Source organism: Rhinatrema bivittatum, chromosome 5 (genome assembly GCF_901001135.1).
Source record: "Rhinatrema bivittatum chromosome 5, aRhiBiv1.1, whole genome shotgun sequence".
NCBI classification, from domain to species: Eukaryota; Metazoa; Chordata; class Amphibia; order Gymnophiona; family Rhinatrematidae; genus Rhinatrema; species Rhinatrema bivittatum.
In genome coordinates this window covers 19986062-20011545 of record NC_042619.1, presented here as the reverse complement: position 1 = coordinate 20011545, position 25484 = coordinate 19986062, and the positions used below count along the sequence as shown (strand labels likewise).

General features: G+C 43.7%; 1 protein-coding gene across 2 annotated transcripts in view; it reads right to left on the bottom strand.

The window, feature by feature from the left end:
• C2CD3 (C2 domain containing 3 centriole elongation regulator) overlaps positions 1–25484 on the bottom strand; it is a 429817-nt gene that overhangs the window by 346490 nt on the left and 57843 nt on the right. For both annotated transcript variants that reach the window (XM_029602105.1, XM_029602106.1), the window contains exons 6-7: positions 23414–23540; positions 10377–10535 (exon numbers count right to left, since the gene is read on the bottom strand). In XM_029602105.1, coding sequence (XP_029457965.1) covers positions 10377–10535; positions 23414–23540 — 286 coding nt within the window. The remainder of the gene's footprint in view (positions 1–10376; positions 10536–23413; positions 23541–25484) is intronic.

The window sequence follows — 25484 nt, the reverse complement described above, 5'->3', positions numbered from 1 at the left end:
TTAAGACAATTACAGTAATTATAATAGAAATCACCCTTTTGAGACCAGAAATATCAGGGAGCCAGGACCAAAGCCAGTCCCATGGAGAAGTTGGTATTCTGTCTGAAAATGGTGCATCAGCAACCATGGTTTCTATCTGCTCTATGGTATGTGTGAGGTTTGCTTTATAGTCTGATATGTACACACAGCAATGAGATCCAATTAATGCACAAACACCACCCTTTGATGCTAAAATGGTGTCTAAGGCATAGCGGTTCTGTAATGCTACTTGTCTAATCTGAGAAACTTCTGTTGTGAGTAGTTTTAATGCATGGACTGTTTGATTAAATAGGGCAGTCGTCCAGTTAGCTAGGATGTGTAAGTCCCTGTAATTCATAGCTGTTCCCATGGGAGGAAACAGGCTTCTAGCTACCTGAGTTTCTGTAAACTTTTCTATGGGATTATTAATCGCCTCCCTTTTGTTACGGAGCCTTGCTTTGGGTAAATTTTTGACTGCATAGTAAGAGGGGAGGATGTAGCCTAAAGTGCATCTGTCTTTCCATCTTGGGGAAATGTACATATATGCTCTACGCCCACATAACATCCATATGTTTCCTAACAGATTAGTGGACATGTCATTGGTTATCATTTGGGCTATATAACTACAAAAGGTAAATCCTTCATCCCCTCTATACTTTCTGTACCTGCTTGGGTCTCCCACTGCACATCCTAAAATCTGCCAATTGCATACATATGTGGTATAATAATGTAAGTGTTCAGTGATTAATACAAATGTTCGGTTACAATATGGATATTTCCCACCTGAAGCCCCTCCCCATCCCCGGTATTATAGTCCCAACAAAGAGCGGCAGTCTCTTGAATACGGCTGCTGATGGGTATTATGGTGTTACCAACTGGAGAGTTAAGGGGATAACCTCCCGGCCACGGGAAACTCATCCATCCTGTAAGATTAAATGGCACGGCATGCATCATTAGTCCTCCGCGGGTATGGGTTGGCAGGTGTGTGCAGATCCAACAGTCTGTTCGATTCAGCAGGTGTGAAAAGTTCTGTGCATCGAGGATGTACATGTTGTCCTGCCAGAGTCCTTGTTCTGAAATCGCCAGAGCTGGAGAAATAAGGCAAAGGAGGAGGGTGCAGAACACAATTGTTAATGAGTTGGCATTCAGGCAAGAAAAAGCGGCTAATAAGTTCTCTGGAGTTTTCTCAAGGCCTTGCTGTTCTAAGAGTTGTGCAGATTGGTTGGATAGGGCCTTGATCTGTCCCCAGGTCATGTGGTGCTGCTTTTTGCAAGGAGTCCGATCTCTGTCCTTCTGAGGGCTGTGGAGACTCATGGAGAAGTTTGGGATCGGGTCCTGTAGACCTGGACACCTTTCCATCGTTCCACGGCTTGATACCTGTGGAAGCAAGCAGAGAAACATATCCTCGTTCCCCATTTTAAGGGAACGGGACCGTACCAGACATTAAATATTCTATACAAAACTGATGGCTGTGGGTGACTAACCCTAGTCCCATAATGATTACTCATGGCTGTGGTCTGATTTGAACCTGATATGTTTAGATGATTCAAAGTGAACAATACTTTGTTCAGCCAGTCCTGCTTAGTGGGAAGTCCAATGGCATTCCCCCCTTTTTGTTTGTGTTTGTCAAGAGCTGTCTTAAGGGTAAGATTGGCTCTCTCCACAATGGCTTGCCCTGTGGAATTGTAGGGAATGCCAAATATGTGTCTAATGTTCCATTGTTGGCAAAATTCAGCAAAGGAATGGCTGCTATAAGCAGAGCCATTATCCGTTTTCAGGACAGAGGGTAACCCCATTATAGAAAAAGTTTTTATACAGTGATTAATAACATGCTTGGTAGCTTCTCCTTTTTGGGGCGTGGCCCATAGAAAATGTGAGAAGGTATCAATGGTTACATGCAAAAACTTCCAGGGGGCAAAGGAGGGATATTGGGTAACATCCATCTGCCAGATTTCATTGGCGTGTAAGCCTCGTGGGTTCACGCCCATGGAAGGGGCAGAGGTGACTTGTGAACACTGGGGGCATTGCTGTACAATAGCTCGGGCTTGCTCTAGTGGGATATCAAATTGTTTCGCGATAGACTTAGCATTTTGATGAAACATGGAGTGACTATTCCAGGGAGTGACGCTAAGCACTGCCTGTTTTGTGGCCGCATCTGCGACCGCATTGCCCTCAGAAATCCATCCAGGGAAAGGCTGGTGGCTTCTGATATGGGCAATGTAGAGTTGGTGTGTGCGGTGTTGGAGGACTGACTGCAGGGTAAGAAAAAGGGATAACAGATCCTCATCTAATGAAGGGGTTACATACTCTCCTGGAAGAGAAGAAACAACGTTACAAACATACTGGCTATCAGAAATAATATTTAAATCAGCATTCATGAAACATTGCAAGGCGAGAATGACTGCAGCTAGTTCTGCTCTCTGCGCTGACCGCTGAGGTGGTGTAATTTTTGTCACCCATTTTCCTTGCACTTGCCAGGCGACCGCTCCCCATTTCGGACTACCATCGGTGAAAACCGTCTGTGCCTGGGGAAGAGGGGTAGGCGATAGTCCTGGATAGACTGAGAGTGGGACCTGATTAAATGCAAGGATACGAGGATCTGATGGTATGTGATAGGAAATCTTCCCACATATTCTGCCAGCGCAGCCTGCAGTACTGCTGATTGACATAACATCCTTTCCCAGTCCCTAAGAGGTAAAGGCACTATTATATTTGCTACATCAAGTCCTAGCAAAACTCTGCTACGTTCTCGTCCTTTAAAAATTAGTTCTGCATGCATAAGCGGTAACATGCTAATTGTATGCGAAGGAGAGTGTGGCAAGTATAACCATTCAATGATTAGCGTCTTGTTCCCTGTCTGCTTCTCGACTAGTTGTGTTAAGGTTGCTGTAGGCTGTTTCGCGGTCGGAATCAGGATTAAAGTGAAGGGAACATTGTCAGCGCATCTGTCTACCCATATAAGTTTCAGTGCCTCATTGACCTGTTGGAAAATCTGTTTCTGCTGAGGAGTTAGCATGATCAATTCTGATGGATTTGTCTTATTCCTTAAAGCATCAAATAAAGGGCTGAGCATATGGGTAGGCAGACCCACATAGGGCCGCAGCCAATTGATGGATCCCAGTAGTTGCTGTAATTGTACATATGTAAAAGCATCATTCATTTCTAGCTGTGGGATTTGAGGACTTGAGTAAGTCTGCAGCATCTTATGACCTAAATATAAAAATGGTTCATGTTTTTGCACCTTTTCAGGGGCAATTTTCAACCCGGATTTGGCTAGTTCCGAGGATAAATGGAGCAGCCAGTCATCTGGGATTTGAGGTGCAGCCACTAAGATATCATCCATATAATGATATATCAATGCATGTGGGAAACGCTTTCGAAACCCTTGCAGCGCTTTATCCACAAAGTGTTGGCATAATGTGGGGCTGTTCAACATTCCTTGTGGTAGAACAGTCCACTGATAACGTTTAGTAGGTCTCTGATTATTTAAAACAGGGACCGTAAAGGCAAAGAATTGTTTATCCCTTTCACACAGTGGTATTGTGAAAAAGCAGTCTTTCAGATCTACTATTAAAATTTGATAATCTCTAGGAATCATGTTTGGGTTTGGGGTGCCGCACTGAAGCGGACCCATAGGTTGCAGAATAGCATTAATGGCTCGAAGATCGTGGAGGAGTCTCCACTTTCCCGATTTCTTTTTTATAACAAAAACAGGTGTATTAAATGGACTAACAGTGGGTTCAATATGACCAGCAACTAATTGATCATTTACCAACTCATTGAGAGCCTGAAGTTTATCGTTAGGCAGGGGCCACTGCTCTACCCAGATGGGGGTGGTGGATTTCCAAGCTAAGGGGAGAGCAGTGGGTTTACTGTGAGACATGCTTAATCTTCTATTACTAGCCGGGCTTGAAACTGACTCATCAAATCTCGTCCCCAAAGGTTAATATGTATGGGGAGAATTACAGGTTTTAAGTTTGCTGTGCCTGAGCCAGAGGGATTTGTCACAGTTAGCCAGCGAGCACTGCGGCGAGCCGGCTGCCGTCCCCCTACCCCCCACACCGAGGGGGAGTCTACTGTTGGCCAGTCAGTGGGCCAGTTATCAGCGGTTATGACTGAGACATCGGCTCCTGAGTCTAAAATGCCTTCAAAGGGCTTACCGTCTAGCAAGTAGGTTCTCTTCGGTTTCTCTTTTTTGATTGCCTGAGTCACTGCTAGGATACTAGGGTGCAGTGCCGGGGCTCGGGTAAATCCGAAGCCGCTGGAGCCTCTGGCAGTCTGCTGTTCTCCTACGGGCAAGACACATGGAACCATGACTAGCTGTGCCCAGGAGTCCCCTTTGTGCAATGTGAGGGAGGATTTTGTTTCAAATTGAATCATAAGAGTACCCTCATAATCAGAATCCACTACTCCTGGGATAACAAAGATCCCTGCTTTACTTGCAGAGGATCGAGGTAGAATTAACCCGATGGTTTGTTCAGGCAAAGGGCCTGTAAGCTGAGAGGGCATCAGGGTGACCTGCCCCGGGAATGCTACAAATTTGGTGTCTTGATTAACAAGATCTATGCCAGCGCTGCCGACTGTTGCTGCTGCGGCTGGCTGTACTCGAATCATGGGGGTGGCAACAATTGGGCTGGGGCTTGTTGCTGGCCCGGAAACTAGTTTCCCTGATCAGTACTTCGACATTGATTAGCCCAATGGAACCCTTTTTTACATTTGGGGCACACAGTTTTTGGCCGTGATCTGGGGTCCCCTGCAGAGTCGGTTCTCTTATGTGCTCCGCCACCTGGGGCTCGACACTGTTGCTTAAAGTGGCCAGGTTTCTTACAATTAAAGCATGTACCTTTGGGTTGGCCTTTCTGCAGGGCGAGAGCGAGGGCATCCATTTGAAAAGCATGGGTACCTACATCTGCACATGCTTTAAGCATGTCTGCTAGGGTGTAATCAGGTCTGCCAACTATGGGTTGTAAAACCTTACGGCAGTCGGCATTTGCATTTTCAAAAGCTAACTTTGTTATGAGTTCCACACTTGCTTCTGTATTGTCTACCTGTCGCCGAATGGCTTCCTGCAAGCGATCAATAAATTGTGTATAGGGCTCTGTGGCTGCCTGGCGGGTCATTGTGAATGACTTTGTAACCTTCCCTGAATCGGGGACCTTTTTAAAGGCTTTATTCACGCAGCGGACTAATGCTGGATAAGCGACCGCTGGTATGCCAATTGCTTGTTGTTCCATGGTAGCAAATTGACCTGACCCATATAGCTGTTCTGGGAGGTAAGCGCCACCCGAATTGGCTCCTGCTATTAATGCTTCCCTTTGATATTCAGATTCCCATACTACATACTGGGCTGGGGTAAGGAGCATGCGGGATAAATCCTTCCAATCTTGGGGAACTAATTTGTAGCCATTAGACAAACCCTCTAACAAACCTCGGGTGTAAGAGGAATGGAAACCTGTCTCCTTAATGCTTGTACGGAGTTCTCTGAGGATACTATAGGGAAGGGGGGTCCAATTATATTCTGTCCCGCCTTGATCATTGATCCTTTCTGTAATGGGAAAGGCTTGAAGCCCTTCTAATAATTCTTCTCCTGTAAGATTTCCTTTCTCTTGCTCCTGCTGAAACCCCATGCGGACCACCCCTCCCATGCCAGGTTGTAGTTTAATTGTGCCCTGGAACTGGTTTTCTAAAGAGGGCGGAGATGTGTGAATGGCTTGTGCTTTGGGTGTAGGTATGGGGAGCTGAGGATACAAAGAATTTGCTGGCTCTGAGGGATTTTGAAGATAAGGTGGGGGAAGGGTAGGTGAATGGAGTGTATTGCCTGCCTTTTTACTGTCTGCTTCTAAAGGCACATGGGTTGAAGATTGTTTGAGACTTTTAATCCCCATGTGCTCAATGGCTTCCGTACATTTTTGCCATAACAATAACTGCCTGATTGGGGACCTTGGAGCAGTATGAAGACAATTGCCTATTGACACCCAGTCCTGTATATTTAAAGTTCCTGTATCTGAATACCAAGGGCAGCGGCAAGCTATTTCACTTATTAATTTTTCTAAATCCCCTAATCTCACTTGTGCTATTTCCCCCCTGGTAACAAAATAATGATTCTTGATGATCTTCTGCAGCTCTTTAGCATGTAGCCTCTGCTGCATGGATAAATCACCTCCCATTTGCTCACGAGTGTGGGGAACAAACTTGCTAAAAAATACTTAAATATACTAAAAAGTACTTTAATATACTTACGATTAGCAGATCTGTTGAACGATGCGCATCTAAGCTATGTCCAGCCGAATGAGCAAAGAGTATCACAGTCAGGGTCACCACATGTAGGGTATGGAGGCAAAGAAGACACTTGAGGCAGTTCTCATGGTAGGCAGGTCAAAAGGGGCTGAGCACAGTGTGGCACTCTCTTTTATTGTTCATTCTTACAAAGGCAGATGATGTGTCATTACATGATTGGCTACTTTTCCATTCCAACAGAAGAGTCATTACACCATTGGCTTTGGCTCAGGGGGTGTGCACGGATCATATCATTGGCTGCTGAAATCTATACCTCCTGACTTTGTCCTGCCTCTGACTAGGGAACACCCAGCCCCTCCCCCAGGAATTCAGGGCCAACAGGTATCCTTCCCAGGCAGAGACTTAAGCACAAGTGATGCTTTTATTCAGGCAAATGTCAGGGAGAAGGGAAGTTAGTGTTTAAACCCTGATATGGCTTGCTGGCAAAGCTTATATTTCCCACAAGTCCAGGTGTCATAGGGATCAGCACATGCTCCTCTAGGAACTAGAGGAGGACAGGGCGGTGAGATTCCCGAAGGTCCTGGTCGAGGCTCCAAAGGACTCGAAGGAATAACGGGAGGCACCGATGAAGGCATCCAAGGCACCGGTGCAGGCATCGAGGGCATCGATGGATGGCTCGGTGGTGCCGATGGACGCGTCGGTACGGATGGGTGAATCGGTGGCACCGACGGATGTATCAACATCGACGGCTGAGGCATCGGCAGAACTCCCGATGGAGGGATGTGGACGGTATTTCTCCTCCCGATGACAAAGCAAGAGGGGAGGTACTGGAGCCATCGGTGACCTAGGGTCCATCGGTGGAAAAGCGGCCAGAAGCGCTTCCATCCTCGAGAGCAGCGGTGCCAACGCTGCTGAAATCGGGCCAGTGGTCGGTTCCGCAATCGGTAACGGTGTCGGTGCCGGAGGAACCTGGAATCGATGTATCGCCTTGTCGATGGCCTCCTGAACCATCCGGTCCAGTTCTTCTCGGAGACCTGGAGCAAGCAGCCCCAGCTCCGGAACAGAAGAAGGAGGCAGAGGCATAGCCGGAGGGACCACCGTTAAAGGCGGAGTCACGGCTCCCGATACCCTGTCGGGTGAGGGTTGCCTCGGTGACCCGGTCGCTGAAAAGGTCGGTGCCTTTTCTGGACGGGGCTTCTTCGACGGCGACTCGGACAATGGTGAGGTCGATGATTTCGTTCCCTCAATGGTCCAAGACATTTGATGCCGGTGGCGATGTTTATCTCTACGATCCCCTCGGTCCTGAGGGGGAGTAGAGGGTGTCAAAGGCCGAGAAGTTGTCGATGCCGGACGGTCACCAGCCAAAGGTCGATGCTGGCGCGAAGTTGACGGTGCCGGTTCTGACGACGTTGATGCAATAGACGGCGTCTGGGTTTGAGCACGGAAGAGAAGTTCCATCTTCTCCATTCTAGCCTTGTCAGAAAATATCTTAATATTTTGTGCTTTATTGATGATTACTTATATTTAGTGAAGTCAGTAATCAATTAGCCATAAAGAGACATATTAGCATTAATACCCATAAGCCTTTATTTTAAAAACCATGGCTTTAGTCAAGGCTTGTGCCGAAAAAACTCCAGCACACAGCACCCACCTCTACCCCTCTTTCAGACCTTGAGAAAGTTGTTTACCACCTTTCTCTTATCTCAAGTAAGAAAGCACCTGCATTTTATGACATTGAGCATCCTAAAAACAGGTGGCCAGTCAATCAAGCGTGAATCTTGTGACAGAAGGGAGTGAAAAATATTTTCTCTTAGAACTACAAAGAAAGCTAAATAAAGACTAAAAGATTGTTAATTTGCCATCCAATTAAAAATCGAATATGGGCAAAGCTTTAAACAGGGTAAGAATAAATCCTAAATTTTAATGTTCTGATATGAAAAATTAATTGAACCTCAGTCAAGGTTTTTTAGAAAAGAAGTTCTTCAAAGGCTAAAAGATAGATGTATTGATGGAAAAGAAACAGTTACCCTGGATCAAAGGAATCAAAGAGTTTTAAGGGTATAAAACTAGAGGCAGTCGGAGGGAAAGAGGGGTGCTACTTTGATTTTCTTTGCACGTGATTACAGAGAGACACAGAGCGGTTGCTTCAGATTTTGGTAAATATAATCATTTATTCAAGTATATGAGAACCTTTAAATTGCTATTGTTTCTAGATTGGCAGATGTATTAGAAATGCATTGATTTCTAAAAGATGACATTGATAGACATTTATCTGATATTAATAATTTCAATTTCCTTATTAATGGCTGTGACATTGATTGTAGGATATACTCTGGTAAAGTTAAGATTTGAACATAAAAGTGTTTCTTAGTCATTTAGAGATTTTTATTCATGCCTTTCTTTATCTGAAATAAAGAAAATATTTTTACAATAAACTGACTGGTTTATTTTGCATGAAGTGCTGCATGAATTATTGATGAATAAATTTCTGTGGTAGATTCGAACACACCTCTGAAAGTAAACTTTTTGTCTCAAGGCAGGAAGGGTAGGAGATAGAGTGGAAGTGGGGTTTTTTTTATCAAGGCAGGATTCCCTGGTTTTGAATTCTGCTAATGGTAGAAGCCTCAATACTTCCATTCAAAATTTCTTACAGCCTTGCGACCTTTTGGTGCAGGTTAAGACATCGTGCTCACATCCGAGACATCCGAGACACAGACTTTGTGAGGGTCTGTGATGGACATGGTGCAATTACAGTCCGGGCACCGGCGGAACACCGATGCCATGGCTATGAAAAATGGAGCCACGGTACGGTCGACAGCCAGTAGGCCACAAGGGCCAAACTTGACGGTAATCAACGGAAAATGGGTAAAAAACTTACCGGAGTACTGCGGCTTGAAAAAGTTGAAGGAGGGACCCCTGTGGGGTAAATTAGATTTTAGTAATTCCGTGAGGAAAATTCCTGTCAGGAATCTCTGCAGAGCTCCTTAAACGCGTGGCTACTGCTGCGCGGAAAAAAGAAGACTGAAGTGGGACCCCTGCTGGCTGCAGGGTTAGTGCCATGCTGGGCATGCCCAGTATGGGCCAGTCAAAGTTCTGGAAATTTGACAGAAGTGTTCCGTGATTGGGCTCCATCCTGTGATGTCACCCATATGTGAGGACTACCATCCTGCTTGTCCTATAAGAAATTTCATTACTATTGAATTTCACTCCAATCTGCCATGCTGGTCAATTTGTTCAAAACATGTAACACTCCCAAAACAATTTTGCATACATTGGAGGAGTGGGGATGGGGGAGGCAGTGGGGGGGAATGGCATTTTAAATTTCTCAATAATGTTAAAAAAAATAAGGAGAAATCATATTGCGTAATATTAACATATCAGACCCCAAAAAATAAAACACATTTAACCAAAAACATAAAAAGAATGAAAAAAAATGTAATATATATGAAGGCATCAAACCTGGAGCTTCACCACAAATCTAAATGAAGAACTCCACCCCATGTCATCATATGCCAGTCTTATGATAGTATAATTTTTCAAGAAAAGTGCAACGATTAAACTCTCAAAATAGTTTAAAAACTTCTTTTAAAAAATCCTTTGTTAAAGAATATCACATGTGAAGTCAAAATAAAATCACACTAGTGCAAAATGCTTAATTCTTAACTTGATGCTCATGTCAGTGAAAAACCACATTACTTACGATAACTTTTGCTGAAATTCCAACATTGTTTTGATGTGCAAAGGATCCAATAATTGCAAAATGTTTTCAAAGCGTAGTAAGTCCCAATATCGATGTTTCAAAACGGATCTTCATCAAGAGACCTGCACTTTTCTTGAAAAATTATACAATCAAAGAAGACTGGCATATGATGACATGGGGTGAAGTTCTTCACTTAAGAGATTCATGGTGAAGCTCCAGGATTGATTCCTTCATAAAAATAAAAAAAATGTTCATTTTTTTTGTGTTTTTCGTTGAATGTGTTTAGTACTGACACTGCCGTTTTTTGGGTCTGATTTTAATTTTCTTTACAGAACATTTTTGGTCATGCAGGAGATAAGTATGCAATAAATACATTCTGTAGAGAGTTTACAGTGATGTCTAGGTAACTCAGAATATTCACCTGCCCAGTAGTAGCTGTATTGTTCTGTTTTCAGAAAGTGTATCTAAATCCTGGACTGGATCCTCTACTGAAAAGCAAAATGGATCTTTTGTAGGAGAGACAATGCTACTTTCCAGCAGGTTTTGAAGAAGTCCTTTAGATGAAGGCAGAGTTACCTGGCTGAACATAGACAGATGACAAATGAATATGAAATAGACATACTACAGCACTTACTACATAAGAACATAAGAAATTGCAATGCTGGGTCAGACCAAGGGTCCATCAAGCCCAGCATCCTGTTTCCAACAGTGGCCAAACCAGGCCACAAGAACCTGGCAATTACCCAAACACTAAAAAGATCCTATGCTACTGATGCAATTAATAGCAGTGGCTATTCCCTACGTCAACTTGGTTAATAGGAGTTAATGGACTTCTCCTCCAAGAACTTATCCAAACCTTTTTTTAAACCCAGCTACACTAACTGCACTAACCACATCCTCTGGCAACAAATTCCAAAGTTCAATTGTGCTACTTGCTAACTTCATGGAGTGTCCCTAGTCCTTCTATTATCCAAAAGTGTAAATAACTGATTCACATCTACTCGTTCAAGACCTCTCATGATTTTAAAGACCTCTATAATATCCCCCCCTCAGCCATCTCTTCTCCAAGCTGAACAGTCCTAACCTCTTTAGTCTTTCCTCATAGGGGAGCTGGTCCATCACCTTTAACATTTTGGTTGCCCTTCTATGTACCTTCTCCAGTGCAACTATATCTTTTTTGAGATGCAGTGACCAGAATTGTACACAGTATTCAAGATGCGGTCTCACCATGGAGCGATAGAGGCATTATGACATTTTCCATTTTAGTCACCATTCCCTTCCTAATAATTCCTAACATTCTGTTTGCTTTTTTGACTGCATAGATCTTTTTCCTGGGTGGTAGCTCCTAATATGAAACCTAACATCATGTAACTTCTGCAAGGGTTATTTTTTCCTATATGCAACACCTTGCACTTGTCCACATTAAATTTCATCTGCCATTTGGATGGCCAATCTTCCAGTCTCACAAGGTCCTCCTGCAATTCATCACAATCAGCTTGTGATTTAACTACTCTGAATAATTTGGTATCATCTGCAAATTTGATAACCTCACTCATTGTATTTCTTTCCAGATGATTTATAAATATATTGAAAAGCACTGGTCCAAGTAAAGATCCCTGAGGTACTCCACTGTTTCCCCTTTTACACTGAGAACATTGACCATTTAATCCTACTCTCTGTTTCCTGACTTTTAACCAGTTTGTAATCCACAAAAGGATATAACCTCCTATCCCATGACTTTTTAGTTTTCTCAGAAGCCTCTCATGACGGACTTTGATAAACGCCTTCTGAAAATCCAAATATACTACAACTAATGGTTCACCTTTATCCACTTGTTTATTAACCCCTTCAAAAAAATGAAGCAGATTGGTGAGGCAAGACTTCCCCTTGGGTAAATCCATGTTGACTGTGTTCCATTAAACCATGTCTTTCTATATGCTCTGTGATTTTAATCCTTAAAATAGTTTCCACTACTTTTCCCAGCACTGAAGTTAGGTTCACTGGTCTATAGCTTTCCGGATCGCCCCTGGAGCCCTTTTTAAATATTGGGGTTATATTGGCCACCCTCCAGTCTTCAGAGACAATGGATGATTTTAATGATAGGTTACAAATTTTAACTAACAGATCTGAAATTTCATTTTTTAGTTCCTTCAGAACCCTGGGATGCATACCATCCGGTCCAGGTGATTTGCTACTCTTTAGTTTGTCAACTGGCGTACTACATCTTCCAGGTTCACAGTGATTTGGTTCAGTTCATCTGACTCATCACCTTTGAAAACCATCTCCGGAACTAGTATCTCCCCAACATCCTCATTAGTAAACACAGAAACAAAGAATTCATTTAGTCTTTCTGCAATAGCCTTATCTTCCTTAAGAGCCCTTTTAACCCCTCTGTCATCTATCGGTCCAACCAGCTCCCTCACAGGTTTCTTGCTTCTGATATATTTTTTTAAAAATCTAGAAATAAATCAGCTAATATATGCACACACAAACACAATACAATAATATTGTAAAATAGTAGATGAAGCCAAAAAAGTGCAACTGGCCCATTCAGCCTGCCCAGTTATTCCTGTCTGCACTGTCAAGGATATCTCCCAGCTGTTAGTCATAAATCGTGTCCACTTGTAAGATTTCTCCTTATCCAGGAAAGATGATCATCTTCGCCATGTTTAGTCTACCAACTTGAGCAGATAAGCATACAAAATCCCCCTTTTAGCTCATTCAGCAGCGTCCCTCCCCTTCCTACAGTACCTAAATGTAAACAGTTTTAAAGAGCCTGAAAATTTTTGTATCTGAGAATGGCTAATCCTGGACCTGTCTTAACGTCTTGGAATGTATGTGGTATCCATTCACCCATTAAAAGGTCCAAAATCCTACAAGCCTTGAGACACAGGTCGACAGATCTTGCCTTTCTTTAAGAAACCCATTTAACCGATGGGGAGCACGCCAAATTATGCCAAGGTTGGGTGGGAGCAGTTCACTTTGCATCAGCTAATTCCAGGTCTGCGGGGGTGGCAATCTTAATTCGGAAAAATCTCTCGTTTCAAGTTTCCAAGGAGATTAAAGATCCAAATGGTAGATATTTGATATTGGAAGCTGAGTTAAATCAAGTCCCCATGGTTTTTTGTTGCGAATATGCACCTAATACCCACCAAGCTTCCTTCTACCAAACCTTGCATAAAGTGCTCCTTCCATACATAGACAAGGTACTGGTTGTTGGTGGGGACTTTAATGCTTTAAAAGATCCTGATTGGGATAGAATTTCCACAGTGGCTCACCCCGGGACAGCCTAGGAAAGAACTTAAGTTTTTGGAAAATACCTTACATTTAGTGGATTCATGGAGGACGCTCCAGCCCTTTGAAAAAGATTTCTCTCATATTTCCAGAGCGCATGCAACTCAACCGCGTCTAGATTATTTTTTTGTTAGTGCACATTATTTCTCTAAAATTTCCTCTGCTGGGATTGGGGATATTATAATCTCTGACCATGCACCCATATGGGTTAGAACTTCGGGCAAATCCTGTCAATCACACGGTGCGGCAATGGCGGTATCCTTATTTTTTAGCGGAGGACGCCTCCTTCCAGGCCTTCGTGCGGGAGAGGTGGGAAGATTTTGCAGCACTGGATGCACAGCATAGTGGGGACCCTGTCTTGTTCTGGCATACCGCAAAGACGGTAATTTATTATTTATTTATTTTTGTTTTTTATATACTGATCTTCTTACATTGGATGCAAATCAAACCAGTTTACAATAAAACATTAGAATTTGCCTAAGAGCATTACATGGAACAAAGAACATTGAACATGGAACAACTTAAAATGCTTGAGAGCATTACATAGAACGAAGAATATGTAAAAAAACTTTTTGTAACATGGTGTTAAAATAAACTCTTATACAAAGGATAATGCAAAAACCGTCGACTTTGAATGAGAACCCTCAGAGAGTTGCCTCAATTGAGAGAGGTAATGCGGGGAGACATTATTTCTTATGTTGCCCACTGGAGAAAGTCCTTGGATAAAAGGTTTTTACTTCTTAGTACCCAGCTTCAAAAAGCAAAAATGGATCTAGTAATTCAGCAGTCCCCGCAACATAGATCAGCTTATATCTCACTGCAAGCTGCAATAAATTCTCTCCTCCATCAGAGAGCAAAAAAAAGTGTCCTCTACTATCAGTTTAAATTGTATCAGTTCAGAAACAAGACAGGGAAAATGTTGGCTAATCTGGCCAGATCAGCTGGTGGCTCCCGCCACATCCTAGCCTTACGAACCTCTAAAGGCCAAAAAGTTAATAATGTACCAGACATTCTAACCACTTTCCAGGAATATTATACTTCGCTCTATCAATCCGAGGGGTGGAACAGGGATAAATGGAATGATTTCTCTTCCCGTTTTCATCTTCCCTCGATTACTGTAGCACAACAGCGGTGGTTGAATGAGCCGATCACGGTGGAGGAGGTTCGGGCAGTTATTCATAATGCTAAAAAATTAAAAGCACCTGGGTCTGATGGGTTCAGCTCTGAGTTTTACAAATGCTTAGTGGACACTCTTATGAATCTCTTTCCCTTGGTGTTTCAAAACTTGATAGACAAGGGTTCCTTTCCTCCGCATGGAAATATAGCTCATGTTGTCTTAATTCCGAAGCCCGGTAAAGACCCGTTGCTGCAGGCGGCATACCGGCCTATCTCCCTGTTGAATGTAGATCACAAACTTTTAGCTAAAATCATGGCAGACCGATTGGGGACCATTTTGCCCACCTTAATTCAACCGGGCCAGGTGGGCTTCGTTAAACGGCGATATGCCTTGACCAATACCCAGCGGGTGGCCGCGATGATGGCATTGTGTTGGCGCTCAGACATCCCATTTCTGGTGATGAGTCTGGACGCCAAGAAGGCTTTCGATCGGGTTGAGTGGAGTTTTTTGTTTCAGTTGCTCACATCCATGGGGTTTCAAGGATTTTTCTTTCAGGCTATTCAGTTACTTTACCATACCCCAGAAGCCTTGATATCTGTGAATGGGATGTTGTCTTCTCCCTTTCCAGTGCTGCGTGGTACTCGTCAAGGTTGCCCATTAACCTCCCTTTTATTTTTGCTCACCATAGAACCTTTGCTCCTGGCGCTGCAGGCTTCTCTTAACATAAGAGGGGTGCAGTTTTATTGCAGAACGAAGAAAGAGATTTTTTAAGTATTCTGCTTTCACTGATGACGTACTGGTTTTTCTTACCTCTCCAGAGCGTTCCTGGACCCTTTTGGACTTATTTCATGATTTTGGTACTTATTTCATGATTTTTGGACTTTTGGACTTATTTCATGATTTTGGTACGTTTTCTGGTCTGAGCATAAACTGGGACAAGTCGGAGGCCCTAGCATTTCCGTTAGCTCTGAGAGAACAGTGGCCTGGGCGTTTTCCTCTACAGTGGGCGGCAGATTCGCTCAAATATTTATTTATTTTATTTATTTATTTATTTTATTATTTTCTATACCGGCTTTCACGACCAGAGGTTGCATCAAGTCGGTTTACATTTAACAAGTTGTGCATTGAATATAGAACTAGAGATATTGAACTGGTGCGGAAAATAATAGTTACAATGAACGGGGAAGTTAACAACTGGGATAGGAGGAAAAGAGAGAGGGACAGGAATATTTACATAGTAAAAATGCATTTACAGTTAATATTTACATAGTATGCTATAATGGATCTGTGCCTCGAGGACGTCGAGGGCTAAATGAAATCAAAGAAGTGGTAGACTATTGGTGAGGAGGGGTTTACACTAGGATGAGGGAAGAGGAAGGTTGGGGGCGACAATAAGTGGTTGAAAGGGAACCTGGATCAATCAGAACTCTGGTAGGCTTTTTTGAAAAGCCAGGTTTTTAGTCTTTTCCTAAAAGTTGGTAGGCATGGTTCCTGGCGAAGCTCTGAAGGGATGGAGTTCCATAGGCGCGGGCCTGCTGTGGATAGAGCTCTGTCTTCGAAAGATTTGTGTTGGAATGTTTTGGCTTTTGGAACATGAAGTGATTCTTTGTAGTGTTCTCTAGTTGGTCTGACAGAGGTGTGTTTCTTGAGTGGTATTTGTAGATTTAATGGAGCGAGTTGATGTATGACTTTGAAGATGGTGGTAATAGATTTATACATAATTCTGTAGTGAATGGGAAGCCAATGGAGGGTTTTCAAGATGGGGGTGATGTGGTCGAATTTCCTGGAGTTGGTCAGAATTCTGGCGGCTGTGTTCTGCACCATCTGAAGAGGTTTTGTATGAGAGGCAGGGAGACCTAGTAGAATAGAATTACAATAATCCAGCTTTGAGAAGATTATTGCTTGGAGTATTGTTCTGAAGTCTTGTGAATGGAACAGTGGTCTGATTCTTTTGAGGATGAATAACTTGTGAAAACAGTCCTTGGTTGTTTGGTTTATGAATGATTTAAGGTTTAGGCGGTTATCGATGATTGCTCCTAGGTCTCTTACATGCAAGGTTTGCAGGTTGGCTGGTAGGTTTGTGGTGATGTTGTTGTTTTCGGGTGCTATAATGAGGAATTCTGTTTTTGAGGCATTTAGAATAAGGTTAAGACTGTTAAGGAGGTGTTTGATTTCCGTCAGGCAGTTGTTCCAAAATTCTAATGTGCTTATAATGCATCTTTTTATGGGGATTACGATCTGTACGTCGTCTGCGAATAGGAAGTGTTTCAAGTTTAGTTTGGTGAGGAGGTGGCAGAGTGGTAGCAAGTATATACTGAAAAGGGTGGGTGAAAGAGAAGAGCCCTGTGGAACCCCTAGTGAAGATGGATGGTACTGAGATTCTTTGTTGTGGATTTTAACCTTATATCCTCTATTTTCCAGAAAGGTTTTGAACCAGTTCTGTGCTGTGCCTTGAACTCCGATGTTTTCCAATTGGTTTAGTAGAATGTGGTGATTGACCGTATCGAATGCCGCCGAAAAGTCAAGTAGAATTAGAAGGTAGGCGTGTCCTTTGTCTAAACCTGTTAGTAGGAAGTCTGTGAGGGAGAGTAGAAGCGTTTCCGTGCTTGCTGCTCTGCGAAATCCAAATTGGTTAGGGGATAGTATTTGGTGATCCTCAAGGTAATTGGATAATTGTGTGTTTACTAGTTTCTCCATGACTTTTGCTATGAACGGGAGGTTGGAGATGGGGCGGAAATTACCGGGATCATTAGTGTTAAGGTTTGGTTTTTTGAGAAGTGGTTTGATCGATGCCGTTTTGAGGTCATCTGGGTAGATACCCTGGGATAGGGAGCAATTGATTATGTCAGCTAGGGTTTTGGAGATAGTGTCCGGGATTAGTAGGAGGATTTTTGTAGGGATTTGGTCGAAGGGGTGAGATGATGGTTTCATTTTCTTCAGAGCCTTTTGAATTTCAACAGTAGAGATGGGATCGAAGTAGTTGAGCGTAGTGTTTTTGATTGGGTGAAGATATGATGAATTTAATGATGGATTAGGGTTTGGTGTCAACTGTTTAAGCAGGTCAGAGATTTTTCTATTGAAGTAGTGAGCCAGCTCGTCTGCTTTAGTCTGTGCTATGTTCATAGGGATGTCTGGAGCCAAGGTTTTGGTGAGATTGGATACGTAGTTGAACAACGCTTTCGAGTCAAAAATGAGGTGGTGGATCTTACTGGAGTAGTAGTTCCTTTTGGTTTTCAGTGTGCTGTTTTTGTAGAGGTGGAGAGTGCGTTTGTATTCAGCTAGTGATGGAGGTGATGGGGATTTTCTCCATTTTTTTTCCTTCTGTCGTAGAGTCCGTTTAAGTTTTCGTAGTTCCTCATTGAACCAAGGTTGACTTTTAGTTGCATTGTGTTTAAGATGTTTTGTTGTTAGAGGACATAGTGTATTTGCTATAGATTCGGTTATCTTAGACCATGATAGTATGGCTGTGTTGGGAGTAGTGGTGTCGATGGCGGATAGATCCGGGGCTAGGAACTTTGCGAGATGCTCAGAGGGGCATGTTTTTCTGTATAGGAATGATTGAGGTGGGGGGGGGGGGTGATTATGGGTCGGTTTTGACACCGAGAACGCAGCGGAGATTATTGAATGGTCAGTCCATGGAACTTTGTTGCATTCCGGGTGTTTAGGGATGTCAATACCGGTATTAGTGAAGATAAGGTCCAGAGTATGACCTGCTTTGTGGGTAGGTTCGTTAATTTGTTGTTTGAAACCCAAGGCTGTCATGGCCGTTAGGAAGGCTTCGCAGTTAGGGGAGAGAGGAGACTTATCCACATGGAGATTGAAGTCTCCCAAGATAATGGCTGGTGAGTCTAGGTTTAGATGGGTTGCTATGATTTCCAGAATGGGGGAGGTATTGGATTCTAGGATGCTTGGGGGGGCGTAGACTAAGAGAATTTGAAGAGATTCGGATTTAAAGAGGCCTATTTCTATTTTGGTTGATGTGATTAATGGTTGATGGGTAAATCTCAGTGATTTTTTTACTGCAAGGAAAATACCTCCGCCTCTTTTTTTTTTCCTTGGAATGGAGAAGAGGTCGTAGCTTTGAGTGGGCAGTTGGTTTAGGAGGGCGATGTCTGATGTTTTGAGCCATGTTTCTGTTATGGCGCAGAAGTCTGGATTGTTGTCTTGAAGAAGGTCGTTGAGTATCAGCGTTTTGTTGGTGAGAGATTGAGCGTTGAAAAGGATGATGGTGAACAGTGTGAGTCCTAGAAATTGGGTGGTCGGTGAGATCATGATTGGAATGAGTGATTTGTATGTGCGTGGCCGGTTGATCATGGTAGAAACTGTGGTACATTGAGGAGGCATGTTATAGAGGTGGTTGAAGGCAGGGGGTGTGTTGCGAGGTATTCTTCTAGATGAGGAGTTGACCTTGTGTGTGTAAAGTTAGGGGAGATGTCCTTGCAGCTATGCAAATTGGTCCTCAGGGTCCTTGTGGTCCTTATGGTGCACAAGATTTATTTTAGGTTCTTCTATTTCCAATACGTCGTTTTTCTGAGCTCAGGGGAGGGTTCTGGATGGATGGGTCTGGTTGTGGCTGGGTAATTGTTGTCTGCAGCTGAGTGGGTACTGAGTGTAGTTGACTGGGTCCTGAATGCGGCAGAGTTGGTTGCTGGGTGGTGTTGAAAATGTCCTGGGAGAGGCTGAATTGGGTGTTGGACGTTGCTGGGTGGTTGCTAAATGCAGTAGGATGAGTCCTGGGATCTGGGGGGGCGCTGGATACAGCTGGCTGAGTGGTGGAGGGATGTGGCTGAGTGTTTGGTGGTTTAGGGCGAGGTTAGTAGAGGTACCCCGGGGACAGTAGGGCCTGTGGAGGTCGGGGGGGAGTAGTCTCCCCGTCGCAGTTGGCCGAGATAGGGTTGCTCCTGGGTGGGATAGCGATATCCGTCGGTCGGACGGGGTGGGCTCTCTCAGGGGCTGCACGAAGGGGCGCACAAAGGGGCAGGCCCCTTTGTTGCGCTCCTTCGGCGCGCGACGCCGGCGCGCGACGCCCAGGAGCTTGTCGGCTCTTTGAATCGATTTGGGTTGCGTTGGGTCGCGATTGGCGTGACGTCACCGGCGCGACTTCGCTGCGTTTGTGGGGCGTCGGTCTGCGGCCGTCGGCAGGAGGAGTGGCAGTCTCCGAGGACCCCTCCCTCGCTGGATTCGGGCGGCGCTGGGCGGCGAGAGGGCCCGAACCGGTCGTCTGTTGTCGCAACGGAGGAAGGCGGAAGGCGGTCACCCCGATTCCCTCGAGGTCGGCGCGGGGGCCCATGGAGGCAGGGCGAGATTTAAGGCCTTTAGGGGTTTATCTTTCTACTGATATGAAAAATGTTTATTCCTTAAATATTTCCCGATTAATTAACTTGACACGGGATAAATTGACCCAGTGGCGGGATCTCCCTATATCTCTTGAAAGGCGCATTAACCTATTCAAATTAATAATTTTGCCCAAGTGGTTATATGTGCTGCAGAACTTCCCATTTCTTCTAACCCGCAGTGACTTGGGGACGCTTGACAAAGTAATCCATACTTTTTTATGGAGGGGTAAGAAGGCTCGAATTCCACTGCGCTGGCTTAAATTGAAATGGGGCTTAGGTGGGATGAGTGTACCGAATTTGTACCGTTATAATATCGCAGCTAATCTGCGCGTCACGCAAGACTGGGTCTCTGGAGACCCCAATTTTGTGGCCCTTTTGGCAGAACAAACCTTAGTAGCCCCGTTAGACTTACACTATGTGCTCATGGGCCCCAGAAAGGCTATCACTAGTGCAGTGCTCCAAGATCCGTTAATAGCGCCCTTCCGTCACGCCTGGCGTTTTCTAACTCAGCAGCTTGGAATGCCAGCCTTTTGTGCGTTCCTGGCACCCATTATAGGTAATCCCGATTTTGTACCTGGCTCCCAATCCCAAGTATTCCGAGACTGGCAGGCAAAAGGCATTACCATGTTAGGTCATGTGTTGGATGCTTCAGGCGCAATGCTTTCTTTTGCGGAGCTCCAAAATATATATGGGCTGTCCGGGATTCACTTGTTTGGTTACCTGCAGCTCCGTCATTATCTCACTTCTATCCCATCTTCAAATAAGTTACTGTCTCACTTTCAGACCCTTAAAGCCTTTTTTAAGCTTGGTAGTTCACAGGTGCCATCTCTGTCTAATTACTGTCAGGGGCTGCTCAAAGGTTTAGCGACCGATTCCTTTCAAATTTCAGTGGATAGATGGAATCGGGATGGAGTGTTTCAGGTGCCTATAGCAGCTTTCAAGGCTTGTATGAAAAATTTGACTCATATTACTAGTAATATGTACTATTAGGAGATGCAATTTAAGCTGCTTCACCGGGCATATATAACTCCGCAACTTGCCTTCCATGCTCGGTTGGCGACCACTGCGTCATGTCCGCGTTGCCAGTTTTCCCTAGGGAATCTCTCGCATGTTTTCTGGGCTTGTCCGGGCATTCAAATGTTTTGGGGGAAGATTGTGGGATATCTGCGGAGATTAATGGGGGTTGATCTTCTACTATTCCCCATATATGATTTTATTTGATTGCATTCCCCACCCGCTTGTTAGAGGCATGGGCCCCCGCTGGTTTTTGAGAAAGGCCTTTGCAGCAGGGAAAAAGGTTATTTTAATCACCTGGAGAGATGCTGACCCCCCACCCCCCTTCCTTTTGGTTGTGGCGGATCCACCTACACCGCATGATGCAAATGGACAATTTGGCCTCTCGGACCTGCCTGCAACAACGTCGTCGTTTCATCCAGATCTGGAATGGATACCTACAGGCCTTACCTCATCGGGCATGCAGCCTGATACTTAATTGCTGACTTGGGCCTATAGCCCTACAGACTCTCTACTCGTGGACTTCATCAGACCTTCTGTTTTATTGTTATATAAAGTTCTGACTGGGGTTCAGGGGAGAAGGGAGGGGTTTATAAGCAAGGAAAGTTGCATTGGAATGCCGGTTTTGATCTTGGAATTGGGGATGTAAAAGAAACAATATGTCTCTGATTCTTTTTGTATATCCACCTGTTTCATTTAATAAAAACCGTTTTATACTAAAGAGCCTGAAAAAGCAGAATATAAATAAAATAATTAAATAAATAAAATGTCTAACCATAAAGCTTTAAAATATTGTAAGTAACTATGAATATTAGCTCAGTATCTATACAAACATCCAGCATCCTAGGTCCCCTGCCAAAAAGACCTGGCCAGGTGAACACCTGCATTTCCAATAGGACTTTTAGTACTTGCAGCCTGCCAGAGAAACCCAGCTGTGAGGTTGCCTGTGTTTCCACTGGAATTTCTAACATTTCACATTACTCATTTGCAATTATTTTTGGCAGCCCCAACACCTTAACATTGAATCATTCAAACACTTTAAACAGGTGTCACTAGGTCATGCTTCTGCTATCTATTCACTATCAAATGAATATCTTCTGTGCGCTTAAATTCTGTTACTTTTTAGCCTATACCACCATGCATTCATCACCCTTTCCATGAAAAAATATTTTCCCAATGTTGCTTCCAAGTTCAACCCCTCAGTCTCATATCATGACCCCCTTGCTCTAGAACTTCCCTTCCATTGAAAAGACTTGCCTTTTAGGCATCTGAATGTTTATATCTCCCCATCTCCTCTGTTTTAGATTATACATATTTAAATGCTAAATCTCAACTCATAGGGCTTGTAGTACCAAATCCGCTTATTTTGGTACCCCCTTTTTGGATCATCTCCATTCTGTCTCTTTCTGTAGGTATACCCTCCAGAACAGGACATGGCATTATCACTTCCTTTATTTATTATGCCCCTCCCTAGGCAGCCTACCACCCCCTCCAGCTCTAGCACCATTTCACTACCCTGAAGTCATCAGAAATAAATACCCTGAGATTTCTTTCCTGCTCGGTGAGCATCAGTATCTCACCCTTCTTTGTGTACAACTCTTGCACTTCAAATGCATAACCACGTTTTAGTACTGAATCTTAGCTTGAGGAGCAGTCAACCGCTTGGAATCATTATCACACTATCTGTTCCCCAAGCATTCCCATTGTTTCAGGTCTTAGTGTCATCTGAAAGAGGGGAGGGCAATGGTGGGGGGGGGGGGGGGGGGAGTTAAAAAATATATATTTTTTCCTTCAAAACCCTCTGCAACATCATTCACCAAGATATTTAACATGAGGACAACATTTAAAAAAGGATTTTGTTAGCAGGACAAAGCTGAGTTTTAATTTCACTCCCTACTGAACAGGTACATTTTAACTGGAAAAATCATTACCTCCTTAAAAATTTAGCTGGATTAAAAAAAGCAGTGCAGGGGTACTTCAGGGGCATGATTTAAGTTAATCTGGCTTATTATACCAAATAGCAGTGCTAGCCAGATAAAGTTACTTGGTTAAAACTGCACGTCTAGAGTTAGTCGGATAATAACATTTAAAAAACAAAACAAATCCCTAGAGGTCTAACGGTGGCCCATTCCCCTTCCCTTCCGCCCACCACCCAAATTTAAAAAGTAGTGGGCAACCAGTCCCAATGCCTTTCCCATCCACGATAAACAAAAAAGAAGCAGCCAAGCCACCTAATCACTCCACACCCTGAAAGTTAAAACGTTTGGACACTAAAATGCTACCACCGCCCCTGAAACACCAAAAGTGGTTGGGAACACCAGCGGAAGGTGGAGAGCCTCTTACCTCCTCCCGCTGGGTTGCTGTTTAAATGCCAGTGTAGCTCTCAGCTGTACTAGCATTTAATAATTTATTCACAATACTCTTATCATGGATTGGTCCCTTCATTGACAATTATCAGTGAAGGGACTAATCCCTGAACTGGGTAACTTTAGCTAACTATATTCAGCAAGGAGACTTACCTGCTTAAGTTTTGCAGACTATACTAATGTTACCCAGTTAACTTTATTTGGGTAATTTGCTGCTCATCAAATTATTCAATAGGAACCTGAATCTTTGCAGTTGTGACCTATCAGAAAAAACAGAATGATAAAGTCTATGCATCTGCAAGCGTGTGTGGAACTGCTTTAGTAAACTTACTTTTTTCTTGCTTTAGAAATGTCTCTCTTCACTGAAGGATTGATGTCGCCTAGAGCCGTATCTAGATTTGCTTTTATTGAAGACTCAACCATGGCATTTCGCAATTTGTTGCCCTGATTCAAAAGTACTGAAATATAAAGTGAGAATTCAAATGCTTAGTAAAAAAAAATCTAAAATTGCTTGTAAACACTTGCCAAGGAAATTTGGATTTTTAGCTCATCTTTCCCAAGTGATGCTCAAGGTCGCTTACATTATTTTGATAACCTGAGGTACAATAATTCATGATAACATACACTTCAGTAGAATGATCTATGCCAGTGATGGCGAACTCCAGTCCTCGAGTGCCACAAACAGGCCAGGGTTCAGGATATCTGCAATGAATATGCAAGAGATAGATTTGCATACAATGAAGGCAGTGCATGCAAATCTTTCTCATGCATATTCATTGTAGATATCCTGAAACCCTGGCCTGTTTGTGGCACTCGAGGCTGGAATTCACTATCCCTGATCTATGTTATGGTTGGAAATGGCTCCAGTTTTTCAGTGGATGCTGATCCAGTCTGGTTTTATCCTGCTGTATGGACTTGTAGATCTGCTTTTCTTGGGTAAATAGCTGTAAATAGCATGTAAACATCTATTTTTCACATATGAAAAATGGGCTGAACTGAGTAAGCTTTCTTATTGTTAATGGCACTTAAAATGCATGAAAACACAAAAATTACTAAACTGGGTCAGAATAAAGTTTCCTATTGTTAAGCATCCTGCCTCACAATAGCAAGCACCAAGTGCTGAAAAGGCATGTGTAGACTTGTCCATCTGCTGTCACACTGTCATTCTCTTTCAGTTTCCAGCAGTTATGGTTTATGGATGCACTGAGCCTGAGGTCATTAGTGTCAGTTAGTGCTAGAGCTTGGGTGGACTGCCACAAAGCATGCAGTGCAGCTAGTATATCTCTGTGCTAAAGCCCAGCCTCCTGACAAAGACAATGAGGTTCATATTCAAAAGCAGAGGTTAGTCTGCTAAATGAATATTTGGGCACTTATCTGGCTAAATTCTAGCAGGCTAATAAGATAGGGGCATAACTGGAAGGAGCTGAGTTAGCTGACTAACTCCAATATTCAGAGTTAGCTGGATAAGTTAAGCAGCTAAGTCTGGTCAGACCATAAACCTATCCTAAAGTTAGCTGGCAGTGTCCGAAACTGATAATTTATTTATTTATTTATTTATTATTTTTATATACCGATGTTCCTGTATAATATACATATCGCACCGGTTTACAGTGAAATCAAACTGATGCCTCTTGGGCAGCTTACAATGAAACAAAAACTAACAATAAAGAACTTGGATAATGGCGCCCCCAACACAGCAAAACACAAAAGAGTTGGTGTTCCAATTGGATGGGAATATGAAGGTAAGCCTCTGACAGATCCAAGGTGGTCAGAAATTCCCCTGACTGCACCACTATTACAGAGTGTAAGGTTTACATTTGAAAATGAGTCACCTTCAAGTGACTGTTTTCTTGAGATCCAAGATGGGACGAAAGGAGACCTCCTTTTTGGGCACAACAAAGTAAATGGAATATCGCCCCATACTTTCTTGAGACGTGGGCACCAGAACCACAGCCCTCAGTCTTGAGGAGCCTTTGAAGCGTGAACTCCACTGCCTGCTTCTTCTGCGGGAAGTGGCAAGGGCCAGCATGAACACGTCCCAAAGAATACTGCGAAATTCCAGTGCATAAACTTTGTGTATCACCTCCAGGACCCAGTGGTCCGACGTGATCGCGACCCATCTCCGATAAAAGAGAGACACGTCCCTCTATTTCCTTTTCTGGAAGGTGGGTCAGCAAACTTTCATTGGGAAGGTCCACCACCCAAGCTCGCTCCTCTCTTGGGCTGCCGGGGACAAATGTACTGAGCCCTACTGAAAGGCTAAGTCCACTGAAAGGTCATCTCTACAGAGGGACGAAAACACCTGGGACCCCGGAAATGACCTCTCATACCAAAGGAGCGCTATAACTATTTCTTATCCTCTGGCAACTGAGGCACCAGAGACTTGCCCCACTTACTGGCCA